At 37.2% G+C, this 14,890-nt stretch overlaps 1 protein-coding gene across 1 annotated transcript in view; it reads right to left on the reverse strand.

The window, feature by feature from the left end:
- Positions 1-14,890, reverse strand: part of LOC150085504 (uncharacterized) — a 934,283-nt gene that overhangs the window by 467,760 nt on the left and 451,633 nt on the right. The window contains exon 5 of the mRNA XM_090374582.1: positions 12,578-12,686. Coding sequence (XP_090230708.1) covers positions 12,578-12,645 — 68 coding nt within the window. The 5' untranslated portion in view covers positions 12,646-12,686. The remainder of the gene's footprint in view (positions 1-12,577; positions 12,687-14,890) is intronic.

The following is a 14,890-nucleotide window of genomic DNA, read 5'->3' on the forward strand; positions in this document are numbered from 1 at the left end:
AATGTTATTAGTGGAGTCCCCCAGAGTTCGGTGTTGGGCCCAGTGTTGTTTTCTGTATTTATCAATGATACTGATGAAGGTATATCAGGGTTGATGTCTAAGTTTGCAGACAATAGTTGGCAAGATTGTTAATGACAGTAATGATAGTATACTACAGCAACAGGATAATAAAATTTGAGCAGATGGGCTGGGAGGGGGGAACTGAAGTTAAATGTTGACAAATGTAAAGTACTGCATATGGGTTGCAGTAACCCCAAAATAATGTACAAACTGTGTGGTACTACACTCAGAGTAGTAGAGAATTAGGAGTAATTGTGCAATCAGATATGAACTTTTCTGAGCAATGCAGACAGGCTGCCAGGGCAGGTCATGGGGTTTTGTCAATGATATACAGAAATTTTGCTGGCAGAGATAAGGAGGTGATTGTCCCCTTGTACAAGGCAATGGTCAAACCACACCTTGTGTACTGCACACAAGTCTGGAGGCCTCATCTTAGGAAGGATGTAGAGCTGCTGGAACAAGTACAGAGAAGGGCAATAAAATTGGTGAGTAGAACAAAAGGTTGCTCTTACCAAGAAAGACTTAAGTTCTACAAATTGCATTGTCTGGAGACTAGGCACCTATGAGGTTATCTATTTGAGGTGTAAAGGGATTTGAACGGTTTGAGCAAGCTCAATGCTGATGGGATTCTTCTTCTTGCTGAGATTGCTCACCTGAAGGGACATAAATTCAAACTGCGGAAAGAGGGAAATAGAGTGGGCCAGTAAATCGGAGAGTCTTATAATGGGGGATTTTAATTTCCCAGATATTGACTGGAATTTGTGGATTGGTCACTCATACACTAGCAAGGCTTTTGTGGATTTATTGGATGATTGTTTTCGACATCCGCATGTTCGGGAGGCAACTAGAGCTAGTAATACTCTTGATCTGATTATCAGTAGTAATTCTTCATGCATTAAGAATCTGCAGATAAAGGAACCACTAGGCGGCAGTGATCACAGTGTACTGAAGTGGGATTTACTCAAAGAGGTAACTACCATCAGGGGTAAAGGGAAGAGTTTTTCCTTTTGTAAAGGCGACTACGATGGTCTGAGACAGTATTTAAATTCTATACAGTGGGACCAACTGATGATGATGTTACCAACAGCAAATTCAAAATGGGAAGCATTCAAAGAACTTATCTTGGAAGCTACTAGGCTTTACATACTAACTAAGAAATATTGTTCAAGGTTTAGGTCTAAAGGGATGTCAGATGAACTAATGAGACATATGGCAGAGAAGGAAAATGCACGGGATACATATAAATTAATGGGTGACATGGAAGCCTATGATAGATATAAGCTGGCCTGTAACCAAGTCACAAAGGAGATTAGGCAGGCAAAGGCAGATTATGAGAAACCCTTGGCAAAGGATGCAAAGAAAAACAGAAAAGAGTTCTTTACCTATGTAAACTCTAGAAGGAAAGGGATGAATCAGATTGGTCCACTGGATATTGATGGTTCAACAGTTGAGGATCCTGCTCAGGTGGCTAACAAACTAAACGAGTATTTTGCATCTACATTCACACATGAGAAGTTATTCAGGAAGGGGAATGCCAGAGGTGAAGTAAACTCTGACAGTGAGCTAAAGGAATTTGTAATAACTGAGAGGAAAGTGGAGGAGAAATTGTTGAGGATAAACATAAAAAAGGCACCTGGGGTGGATGGGATCTATCCGGTTATATTAAAGGAGGCAGCAAAGGTAGTGGGCAAACCCTTAGCCATAATTATGAGAGCTGCTTTGGACTCAGAGGAGGTACCCATAGACTGGAGATGTGCAAATGTGACCCCAATTCACAAAGGAGGATCAATGGCTGACACAAGTAATTATAGACCTGTGAGTTTAACTTCTGTTCCAGGAAAATTAATGGAGGCACTAGTTAAAAAAGCACTGCAGGATCATCTAGATAAGACTTCAGTTATAGCTCAGACACAGCATGGTTTTGTTAAGGGACAGTCTTACCTGAATAATTTGATTGGATACTATGATGTAGTCACAAAAGAACTGGATGCAGGGAATAACTTTGATATTATATATTTGGATCTTAGAAAGGCTTTTGATACTGTTGCACAGGGAAGAATGCTGCACAAATTGGAACAGTGTGGCATTGGAGGCAAATTGCTGCTATGGATAAAGGGATGGTTGAGGGGGAGAAGACAGAGAGTGGTAATCAATGGACACTGCTCTTTGTGGACTAATGTTATTAGTGGAGTCCCACAGGGTTCAGTGTTGGGTCCATTATTGTTTACTGTATTTATAAATGATATTCATGACGGTATATCAAGCTTAATGTCCAAGTTTGCAGATGATACAAAGGTTGGCAGAGTTGTTAAGGACACTACTGACGCTACGCTGCTGCAACAGGATCTGGAAAGGTTGAGCAGATGGGATGAGCAGTGGCAAATGAAGTTTAACATTGACAAATGTAAAGTACTACATATGAGAAACAGCAACCCCAGAGCAATGTATCAACTCTATGGTACTACACTGACGGTGGTAGAGAATGAAAAGGACCTGGGGGTAATTGTGCAGGCAGATGCGAAGTTCTCTGAGCAGTGCAGACGGGTGGCAAGAGTAGCTCATGGTGTCTTGTCAATGATATACAGGAATTTTTCTAGCAGGGATAAGGAGGTGATTATTCCCTTGTATAAGGCAATGGTCAGGCAACACCTTGAGTATTTTATACAGGTCTGGAGGCCTCATTTCAAGAAGGCCAACAAGATTAGTAAATGGAACAAAAGGTTGCTCTTACGAAGAAAGGCTTAAGTTTTGCAAATTACAGTGTCTGGAGGGTAGGCACCGGCGAGATGATCTGATAGAGGTGTATAAAGCCTTGAATGGTTTGAGCATGCTCAATGCCGATGGGATTCTTCCTCTTGCTCAGAATAATCACCTGAGAGGGTATAAATTCAGATTGAGGAAAGACAGATGTAGGACAGATGTGTGGAAATTTGCCTTTAGCCAGCGGGTAGTTGGTTGGTGGAACAGACTTCCATCCCTTGTTGTGGAAGTTGATAGCCTAAATAAATTTAAGGCTCAGCTGGACAGGTATTTCGAACGAACGGAGGGGTGAAATGGAAGGGGTTTTTTTTTTTTTTTTTTTTTGGCTGATGCTGCATAAGCTTGCTTTCTTGCATCATATGTCTATACTAATGCATAATGCTAATGCTAAGACAACTGTAGAATAGATGTGCAGAAATTTGCCTTTAGCCAGTGGGTGGTTGTTAGTTGGAACAAACGCCATCTGTCGTAGTGGTGGTAGAAAATTTAAATAAGTTCAAGGCAGAACTAAACAAGCATTTGGAGTGAATGGATGGGTGAAATGAGGACCCACTGGCTAAATTTGCCTTTAGCCAGTGGGTGGTTGTTAGTTGGAACAAATATCATCTGTCGTAGTGGTGGTAGAAAATTTAAATAAGTTCAAGGCAGAACTAAACAAGCATTTGGAGTGAATGGATGGGTGAAATGAGGAGGTTTTTTTTTTTTTTTTTTGCTTGGCTGATGTACATAAACTTGCTTTCTTGCATCAAATGCCTCTACTAATGCTAAACTTTTTACTAGTTTTAGTACAGGAACTATCCCTATAATTTTGTTAGTATAATTTAGAAACACCCTGTGTTCTATACATATATATTAGACATTATTAGTGAATTCTTTTTTGAAGTAGATGAAACTGTAAAAAGTTGAAATTTTAAAATCTGCACACTAAACACAAAATTCTGAAAATGCAGAACTTGATAGGTCCTTCCGCCATATAATTTAAAGTAAACAATGATGTTCACTTGTAAACAATGATGTTCACTTCCAAAACTACTCAAGAAAAACTGCTTACTCAATTAATAAAATCCTATTTGGGTCTGTCAAGTCATCTAGCTTCATTTTACATTAAATGAATACACTGTCAGTAACATTACAGTTGTTGTTGTTATTTGGTTTTTAGGAGCATTAGCAACTAAGGCCATATTGCTCCGTGATATGCGGTGGTCATTCCCTGACCTTTTTGCATCCTCCGTATTTGATGGTGACGGGCTCGAACCCTGGTCTAATCAAGAAGCGTGTGCTATGCACTGCTGCTCCTTCCCACCTGGCTACGGAGGCACCGTAACATTACAGTAGTCATGCTGCATGAACAATAAAGTAAACTGTGATGTAAATGTTAAGTTGTACCACATAAGAGTGAGATATAAATATAATTTCTTGTGGTGAATAATGAATTAAATGCAACTGATATTTTCAGAGTAGCCCACATCAACCACTACCAGGTTAAAAAACACTACATATAAAATATATACATACACACTATATATATGTATATAGACTGTCCTAACAATAATATCCAGCCACCCCTCCACTGATAGTTAGTCACGTTCTACCCAAGCACCATAGGTTAGACAAAAATATTTAAATTTTTTTGCAACTATAAACATACTTGTAGAACCTTCGAGTAGACAGTAGTACAACTGTGAATGCTAGATGCGTTTGGCTCGGATTTAATTGGTGCATTTGCAACTAAGGCTATAATGAACAAAGATCAACCAAGTTAACAGGTCTCCAGTGAGGAATGATAATAGGGTGCCACAAAAGCAATTACTCTGTACATGATATTTTAATGGCAATGAAGATCCCTAGGTTGAGGATTTACAATGTGATCTGCAAATGGAAGCAGACTAGTGCTGAAGCCATAATGAAACAACCCAGAAAACCACAGAAGCTGACAATGTGACATGAGGTCCATACAAAGATTGTCCACTCAAAATACAGGTCACTGTCACACAGTAAATTGATTATTGTTGTTGTTTGGTTTTTAGGAGTATTAGCAACTAAAGCCATATAGCTCCAGGGATATGCGGTGGTCATTCCCTGACCTTTCCGCATCCTCCGTATTTGGTGGTCATGAGCTCGAACTCCAGTCTAATCAAGAAGAGTGTGCTACACACTGCTGCTCCTGCCCACCCGGCTGCGAAGGTGCCAGTAAATTGATTATGAAACATATCAGCACCAGTTCAGTGCACAAATGCTGCAATGATATGGTTGTGCAGCTATCTACAAGCCAATAATAACCCTGTCTAGCTTGGTGTAAGGCCTGCTATTCTTAGACTCTAGACCAGTGGTTTTCAACAGGTGTGCTGAAACAACATTCCAGGGGTGCGAAGTAATTTGGGTTATAACTATCATATAACATTTTTTTAAAATATTAGATATATACCATATTTGACAGCATATAAGATGCATGGGCACATAGGACGCACTCCCATTTTAGAAAGAAAAATTAAGGGAAAAAAGTTTTGGTGTATTTAGGTAGTTAATATTTATTCTAATGTGTATAGTAGAAAAAAGCTCATCCTAAACATGTGATCAGAACAGAAAGAAAAATACTAATACTGTATAATAATACTTTATTTAATTATTATTATTAATTTACCAATACAGAAATTTAAAAGAGAAATAAAAGAATCTTAGCTACATTAGAAAATATTTTATATGAAGCAAACTACCACTGGAATTGAAAATGAAAAAAAAAAAAGACAGAGAGGGAACGGTAAAAAACATTAGTGTTCTGCAAAGGGAAAGTTCAGTCATTTTGAAAACCAAAAAAAAAAAATCATCGCCTTGAAATGCTAAAAACTCTTCCTTGCTGATGTTGGTATCACTGTTTTCAAATAATGCAGTGTCTTCAGTGCCATCAAGGGCATTACTAATTCCAGTCTTCTTGAAAGACTATAATTATTTTACCACCTATATTTCTACAAGATTCCTTATCCCATTCACACACCTGTGCAATGGTGGGCCTCTTCATTCTTCCAGTGGGTGTGAAGTCATGATCCGGTTCTCCCATCCATTTGTTCCAATGTTCTCTCATATTTTGCTTAAATGGCTTGTTTATGGACACATCCAAAGGCTGCAATTGGCTGGTCAGTCCACCAGGAATGACAACTACCTGTGCATTCAATTCCATTACCCTCTTTTTAATGACTTCAGTTCTATGGGCTCTGAACTGGTCCCAAATGAGAAGAGATGGTTTCCTTAAGAGACCACCACCAGGAAGCCTTGCCCATAGTTTTTGGAGCCATAAATTCATTACAGATTCATCCTTCCATCCTTTTGGAAGAACATGAACAAATAGACCTAGAATTTTTTCCTTAAGTGGAGTTTTTCTTTTGAATATTAAAAATGGTGGTAGTTTTATGCCACCAGCACAGCAGGCCAAAACTACTGTGTAATGTGTTTTCTCATGCCCGTTGGTTTTTATTGACACTGTTTTAGACCCTTCGATATTTTCAGTTTCGTTAGATGGCGCATCAAAATTTAGTGGGACCTCGTGCATATTTCCTTTTTGGCCAAGTTCAAAAGAAGTTCGTTTTTGTGCCTTTATTTACAAATTTATGTAATTCCAGTATTTTTTCTTCATAATTTGCTGGTAATTTTTGTGCAATTGATGTTTTTGTATGCATTGAAAAACCATGCCTTTGCATGAATCAGGTAACATCAACCTTCTGTTCCAGAAAAATTCGGAATTCCTTGTCCTTCTGCTAGTATCCTGGCCATCAAATATGGTATATACAGAAAGAGAGAGAGAATCGGATCTAAGGGGCAGAAAATTGTGCAGGGGTACCACAAAATAAAATAAATTACTTAAGGGTGGCATTATTAAAAAAAAGGTCAAAAACAACTGCTCTAGACCAATAGAAAACTGTGCTTTGGAGCAATGAGTCAGGATACATGGTCTGCCATGTCTGAGAGTCGTGCCTGGGTGTCGAGGATGCCTGTATAAAATTACCTGCCGGTATTGTCCTGACAAATGAAGTTTGGTAGAAACAGCATGATGGTCTGGACTGATTTTCATGAGGTTTGGCCTCAGACAATAGTAGCTTTCGAACAAAACAATAAATGTTGGGCCTATCTAGATACTCAGGACAATGATGTGTTACTTACATTTTGGCAGCATGTCAGGGAAGACCCACACCTGTATCAGAAGAACAACACTCCACGTCTGCTCAGTTTGTGACAGGCTGGTTTGAGGACATGAGCATCAAAAAGTTGGACTGGCCACACCAGAGACCTGACCTTAACCCTACAGAGAACCTCTGCAATGAATTGGATTGGATACACGTGAAGAGAAACAGTCCAAAAAAAAAAAAAAAAAAAAAAAAACAGAGCTGAACTGGTTGACACTTTGAAGGCAGAAAATATCAGAGGCCGTTTACAAAAAAACTGGTGAAGTGTATTTCACTGAGACTAGAGGCTGTTGTAAAGATAAGGGTTTCAGCAAACATTTCAGGAGGCAGGCAAACATTTATTAGTTTTTCTGTAAATAAAAGTTACTTGTACAAGCATCAAAATATTAATAGTATGGTAGTGCATACATGTACATATCCTCATGGAGTCATATCAGCTCGAACCGACCAATATAAATCTCATGAGTCTCTTCTGCCCATGCAGCATTAGTATATTACAAATTAATATGGATTGTGGATCAGAACTTACAATGTGTAAAGTAAATGGTCCCTGAAGCTGTCCAGACCATAGGATAATGCTTTCATTAAAAAAGGTCTGCACAGTGTAAGAAACTCAAAGACCATGTTTGACGAATGATAAAGAGAGGAGTTCATGCCCCACACATCATTAATACATTAACTATCTTGAGAGAGCTGCACAGCTTGAGTTCAATAGTAGGGAGCTTTGCAAAAGCCTAATACCATGCACACAGAATGCAAAAAAATGTAGATATTCAGGACAATAATGCATTACCTACATTGTGGGAGCATGTAGAATGGATATGTGGAAGGTTGCCTTCAGCCAGCGGGTAGCTGATTGGTGGAACAGACTTCCATCTTTTGCTGTGGAAGTGGATAGCCTAAATAAATTTAAGGCTGAGCTGGACAGGCATTTGGAACGAATAGAGGGATGAAATGGGAGGGGTTTTTTTTTTTGGCTGATGCTGCATAAGTTTGCTTTCTTGTACCATATGCCTATGCTAATGTCAGGGATGACTCACACTTGTAACAGGAACACTGCTCCATATCATACTGCTCAGTTTGTGACAGAGCGTCATGAGCATCAGCAAGGACGTGAGCATCAAAAAGTTGAACTAGACAGACCAGGGCCCTGACCTCAATCCTACAGTGGTGGTGGTGTCATTCTAACATTGTGTACTCTAGAACAGTGGCAGACAGTGACAGAGAGTGACAAATCTCACTCATAACTGCCAACTTGACTTTCAAAAAACTGGAGAACATGCATTGTAAGCAAAAGAAAAATAGTTTTGATACTCTACTAGACAAGGGTTTTATAAAGCCCACATTACACCAGAAATTAAATTTAATATTATAATACAGATTTTAATTATAATACTCATTTTATATTACAATACAGATGTAGAATCCTTTACCAGTATAGTATGCTGTTATATATTAACTAACCTAACATTTTTCTACAAGTCGATTTCTGTTTGGATATTCTACAAGACATCAATTTCTCTAATTAAAATTTAATTTAGTCTCATTTATACACAATAATTTAAAACTACCAGCAACTGTACAATTTTGCTTGAATAATTCGACATTCATTTCTTTTTCTTTTTTTTGACAGTGCATATGTGCATTTGATTGTTGCCTATGCTTTAACTAGAGTTAACACTTCTTACTTATGTACATAAAGTGAGGAGGTCTAGCTTGTTAAAACATGTGAATGACAGAAATCGACAGTGTGAGTGTAAATAAATAGAGGTTAAGTGCTTGGTGGCTTGGATCATCAGTTCACATAACACAATAAAATTTACAATCACAAGGGCAAATAATATATCAAATTAATTCATACAAGAACAACTTTCTTCATGGTTTAAGACAAGATATTCAATTTAACTCACTAGAGAAATGGAATATAACTTAATTTCAGTTTTATCAGTGTAAATGGTGTATAATATTTTGAATTGCACAAGCTTGACTGAACTTGACCTTAAGCTCCAATTCTTTATCAAGGTGATGCAGATATTATTACTGAAATGCTATTTTTGAGTATTATTATTATATAATTAATGACCTACGAAATGATGAAACACAATTCAATACCATTTATTCATATCTGGTATTCATGACATTGTAAGTACTATGCTACCAATGCAGTCTGGTAATTATTAAAAAATACAGTATTTAGTATTCAGAAACATTTATCAGTATTTACACATTTCTTGATTTCAGGCACTTCAGTAAAAAAAAAAAAAAAAAAACCCTAAAATGGGCAAAAAATCTTCTAGTAGAATCGTATAGCTTCACTGTAGCTGTAAATATGAATTAAGAGTTTTCTGAAACACAACAAACAAATAACTCACTTCTCACAGTCCCTATTTAAAGTTTGTTTTGAAAAGCTGGTTGTTGTATTGCTATGAAAGAATGGTACAGAAATGATTTAAATTGTTCATAAAAATGAATTAGGAAAATTTCAAGTTCGGTCAACAGATACTTATTGTTTTAAGGTAAGGTGATCAATAATCAATTTGATCTTTCCAGAAGATCATTAATATGGTTTTTGAGATGCCAAACACTGGGACATTAATCACACTCAATGAAGTAAAAAGTAGGAAGGTAATGAGGTGGGGCTTTACATATAACTCATCATAGAACATCATCTGGAGTATCTCTGAACTGGTTTTATAAAATTTTTCTGTTTCAGTTGATTTATCACAGGATCTTTTACAAATAAATCTTAGCAAAAATTACTTTAGCTATCCTCTATGGTGATAAGACTGTAAAATTTGACTTTTTTTAAAAAGTGGAAGTTCAAAAAAAAACAAAGTGAAACTGTACAAAGTTAGTATAAGTAGTATACTAACTTTGTACAGTTTGTACACTATAAGTGGCATAAAATGCAAGGAAACAATTTACAAGTTAGTATTAGTACTAGCAAAGAATGTAAGGAAGCAAGCTTATACAGCATCAGCCACATATAATAATAATAATAATAATAATAAAAATAAAAAAAAATACTACCCAGCTTTTCTGTCCATTGCCTTTATTAATTAGTCTAATTCTCCCTGAAATTTATTGAAACCCATCTGCATCACACTAGAAGGTAGTTTTTGTTACAACAATCAATTACTCTTTGGCTGAAAACAAATTTTTGTGCATCTGTTATACAGTCATCCTTTTTTTTCAATTCATGTTCCCTTTGGATACATGACAGAGTAAAAAAATATGTGGAGGTCACATATTTTTGATAGATTAATCATTAATCAGATAGCATAATTATACACTGTACATTGAATTGAGTAAGAGAATACATTGATCGGGACTCGGGTTATAACAGTGGTGGTGGCTTTGGTCACCCACTGCAGAATATTCTTTTTCTATACTGTTGATCCTGTTATTAGATCCTGTTATTAGATCCTGTTATTCTTTTTCTATACTGTTATTAGACAGTTGGACAGATAATGAGTAGTCGAGACCAGCTAATTTTCGTAAAATCGGACAAATGCTAATAATTTATTGTAATTTTTCCTTATAGAGGATCTGTGATCTCATTATGGATTTAAAATAAACTTTGTGAATTCACAGATCCTCTACAAGGAAAAATTATAACAAATTATTAGCATTTGTCCGATTTTACAAAAATTAGCGGGTCTCGACTACTCAAGTTATCTGTCCAACTGTTCATGTTCCCTCGTGTGCTGCCTGAGAAAGAGTAAGAATGCCATCAGAATTTAGCTTATCGAACCTATTTAACACCTCAATCAGGTCTCCTTGCAAGGGCCTAGTTTCCAAGCACTGCAACTTGTAAAATTGCAGTTTTTGTGATAAAATGGTCTCAGCTGAACCAAATGAAAGCAATGTCTTCTCAGAAATTTCTGGAATGGTCAATTATAGATCCAATAATGATGACGCAGACTTAATTAATATATTGTTTCGGGATACTGATGGGAAAAATTATGATGTCCATTTCCACTCTCAATGATGTCCATTTCCACTTGCAGGCTGCCAAACCTCATGTACTTTTTCTGACAGAATCTCAGTTATCAGTTCATTCAACTACTGCTCATCTCAGTTGCTCAATTTATTCGCTGTATGATTTCTTTCACCTCAAAGGTGCTACTTCTGCATATGCCATGGCACAGTGGCCAGGAGTTAAAATGTAATGTAAAGACAAAGTTGCCTGAATAAACCAAAAAATAAATAAGAGAATACAATAATAATAACTACTAAGTTAAATAAAGTATTAGAAAAATAGAGAAATGAATTGGGTGTACTAAACATTAAGTAAGTGTACAGAACATTACTCACAAAATACATAACAAGAATATACTGTACATCATATAGCATAATTATACACTGTACATTGAATTGAGTAAGAGAATACATTGATCGGGACTCAGGTTATAACAGTGGTGGCTTTGGTCACCCACTGCAGAATATTCTTTTTCTATACTGTCGATCCTGACTAAACTTGTTGAAGTCGACATCTAGATCTTGGACGTGAGATAACATCTACTGAGGAAAGAACCGTTTCAACAGGTGAAGGCGTTTTTCAAGAGGGAATAGCTGTGGATTTGCTCACAGATGCACCACTAGGATTGGTTGGTTTGGTTTTTTTTGGGGCATTAGCAACTAAGGCCATATTGCTCCGGGATGTGCGGTGGTCATTCCCTGACCTTTCCGCATCCTCCGTATTTGGTGGTGATGGGCTCGAACCCCAGTCTAATCAAGAAGCGTGGATGCACCACTAGGATCCTCCATGCACAATTATCCTGGAAGGAGGGAGAGGAGATGAGACCAGTCATGAGTTTGACTGTAATAACAATTCTTCTTTCATCAATAAAGCCTTGAGATGTCGAGTGTATTCGCCATAGTGGTGGTTCGGAGCTGAGGACGTAGGCTTAGTTTGTGGCAATAAGACCATTTGAGGAGCCAATACTTAGAGGAGAACACTGGTTTGGTGACAGAAAGAGATGCTGATGCCCAAATCTCTGCAGCATAGAGAAGTGAAGGATAAACAATTGCTGAAATATATCTGACAATGGTGGATTTGTCTGTTACATCTTGAAGATGCTGCTTGCATAACCAATCTTAGTCTAGCGGCTTTTGTGAGAAGCAGGTCTAAATGTTGACAAAACAGAAGTTTTGGGTCGAATGTGATCCCTAGGTCAATGTGATTTTGAAGCGGAATGGAAGCTCCACTGAGGGCTGGATAGATTTTTGTTGAGTTCTGTTTTAGCGAGAAAACCATGATTTCTGATTTCTCTGGATTAACATCCACTGAGATTTGGTGAGGGTCTTGGTTTGCCTTAATTAGCATGCGTATCTTTAGGTCGTCGGCATATATTAGGGTATTCGGCTCAGATTATCTGTGGAGCAATGAGTGTGGTGAAGAGGAGGCCAGATAGTACTGCCCCTTGCGGGACTCCAACCGAGATTACTTTGCAGTATTGGGAATCTATAGATAGTACCTATAGAGAATATACCATATACATTTCCTCCCTCCCAAATACTAACAGTTATAAATTTACACACACACACACACACACACACACACACACTATAATACTTACAGTAGGGCCAATGACTTGGTTCCCAACTCCTCTGTCTGCTGGTAATTTACATTAGGGACCACATTCATCTCTTATACCACATTAAACAATCAATCTATAGGGGCTGGGCCTTGAATAAAATAAAATAAAATGAACCTAAATATCATGAAAATAAAGAGCAATCTTTAATTATAGTCATTTTCATCAATAATTTAAACACAAGACCAAGATTTTGTTTCATATTTTAAAAACTAGAACACTAAGAGTGATCATAAATTCACAGAATACTCGAAATTGTTTTTATAACAGGCAAAACGTCTAACATATGATACATTGTGAAGTTAGATAACTATTGAAATATAAAAATAACTTATGACATTCTCAAAAAACCATTTGAGCCATATTACTTAGTCAATGACCTAATGTGTGGGACAGAGTATCTCCAAACTTCAAATATTCCATAAGGTGTGTTGCATACTCAATACCATTGATGGCAATAAAGATGATTACATATAATTAATATGTAATGCAGAAGTTTTGCATATTGCATACTACATGCGCTACAGTTTTACTGTTAAATTCTGTTAAAAGAATTTAACAGTAAAACTTAGAATGAATTATTTCATTTATTCATCTCAATGCACTGCCACATATTCAGCAGAAATACATATAGACAGATATAACCAGGTTCTATAATTCCAAAGTGAACTCCCCCCCCCCCATGTGCCTTTCAGAAATCCTCATTGACCTAGCATTATGTACCCATTTTTTGTAAAATAATAGTAAGTAATTTCCTTACACAACATCTTCTCATTCCAAAAATTAATCTTGAACTGGCACCCAAGAACCTAAATAAAACTGGCATGCAAATCCTCCACATATGCTAGTGAACTCAGTGTACTATCCCTGAAAAGCTGCCAATCCCTGATATTAATCATTACAATGCAGTTGTTTTCTAAATTGAAACAAGAATATTTATGGAAACATAAATATTTCTCTCTTTCTTTGGAAACAGACCTAAATAAAACATATAGAGCTGTAGCTACTTCAATTAACCTATTCACACTTGCATGAAATCACACAGACACAGCCAGACCGAAGCAAGTGTCAGAATCATACTGCATCTGGTTTTACAATTACAATAAAAGCACACAGTCCAAGTTACAGATTTTAGGCTTAAACATAAAACATACAGCCTTTTCCTTAAAACATTTTCACATGGCTAGCATTAGCAGAGGGCATATGGTGCAAGAAAGCAAGTTTATACGGCATCAGCAAAAAAAAAAAAAAAACTTTCAATTTCATTCATCCATTCCCTCCAAAAGTTTGTTCAGTTCTTACTTGAATTTATAAATAAGATCTTTATTGTGAAGTTCACCGGTACATGCAGGTACCACGACTCTACAATACTGTTCACGGCACCATGCCAGGGGTTAACAAGCGGCAGAGATCAACTCGCCAGAAGTATAAAGATTAAATTATACAAACTAAAATAAAACAGATAAACTAAAATAATACAAATTGCGATAACAAAAGATAGTTTCCTTGAGTCCGGTTTTCTGTGAGATTCTTGCCCAGCTGTAAGGATCTGAAATCAGTTGGTAGTTGTGGAGATCATGTGCAAAACTAGGATGAGCTGTCTATGATTTTAAATAAGTCAGAATCCAGGGATTGAACTAGATGGAGCTTATGATAAGAGAGGTACCGATCTTTAAAATGTAGCCTTGAAGGAAGAGCAAGAAGCTTGGGAGTGGAGTGGAGAGCTGTTTGAGGGATCTGCTAGCACATGGTGTCCCCAAATGTTGGGTGCTTTGGCCATCAGTGTTGTCTGCTACCATGGGAGATGACACATCCAAGTTGCCCACCTCAGGAGCCGGAATTCAGCGGCTTTTAATGGTTTAATTGTGGTGTATGCAGCCGAGCCAAACAAATCTACTCCATACAGCACACCTCTGAAAATCATCATCCTAATATAAATATTTTTATCAGGTTTGTGTTCTGAATGTGTAGCAAGTACTGCATGGCAACTCGCCATTTCCTACTGAATTTAGAAGAGTTCTATATCAGCGGTTCCCAACCTATCTTGACGCATGAACCCCTTTCAACGTTATATTTTTTATCACAAACACCTTTCAACACTATTTTTAATGCGAACCACTAGGCCTATATTCTCTGAAATTATTATTAATATTATTATTAGCCATATGGTGCAAGGAAGCCTGAGGCTTATGCTGCACCAGCCAAAAAAAAAAAAAATCCCGAGAGAGAGAGAAGTAGGAAAGGAATCACCAAGAGAAGAACGATGATATCCAGCTCAGGACCCTCGGTGTGCCA

This window comes from Mastigoproctus giganteus, chromosome 5 (assembly GCF_048544385.1).
Source record: "Mastigoproctus giganteus isolate SK-2022 chromosome 5, ASM4854438v1, whole genome shotgun sequence".
Lineage (NCBI taxonomy): Eukaryota > Metazoa > Arthropoda > Arachnida > Uropygi > Thelyphonidae > Mastigoproctus > Mastigoproctus giganteus.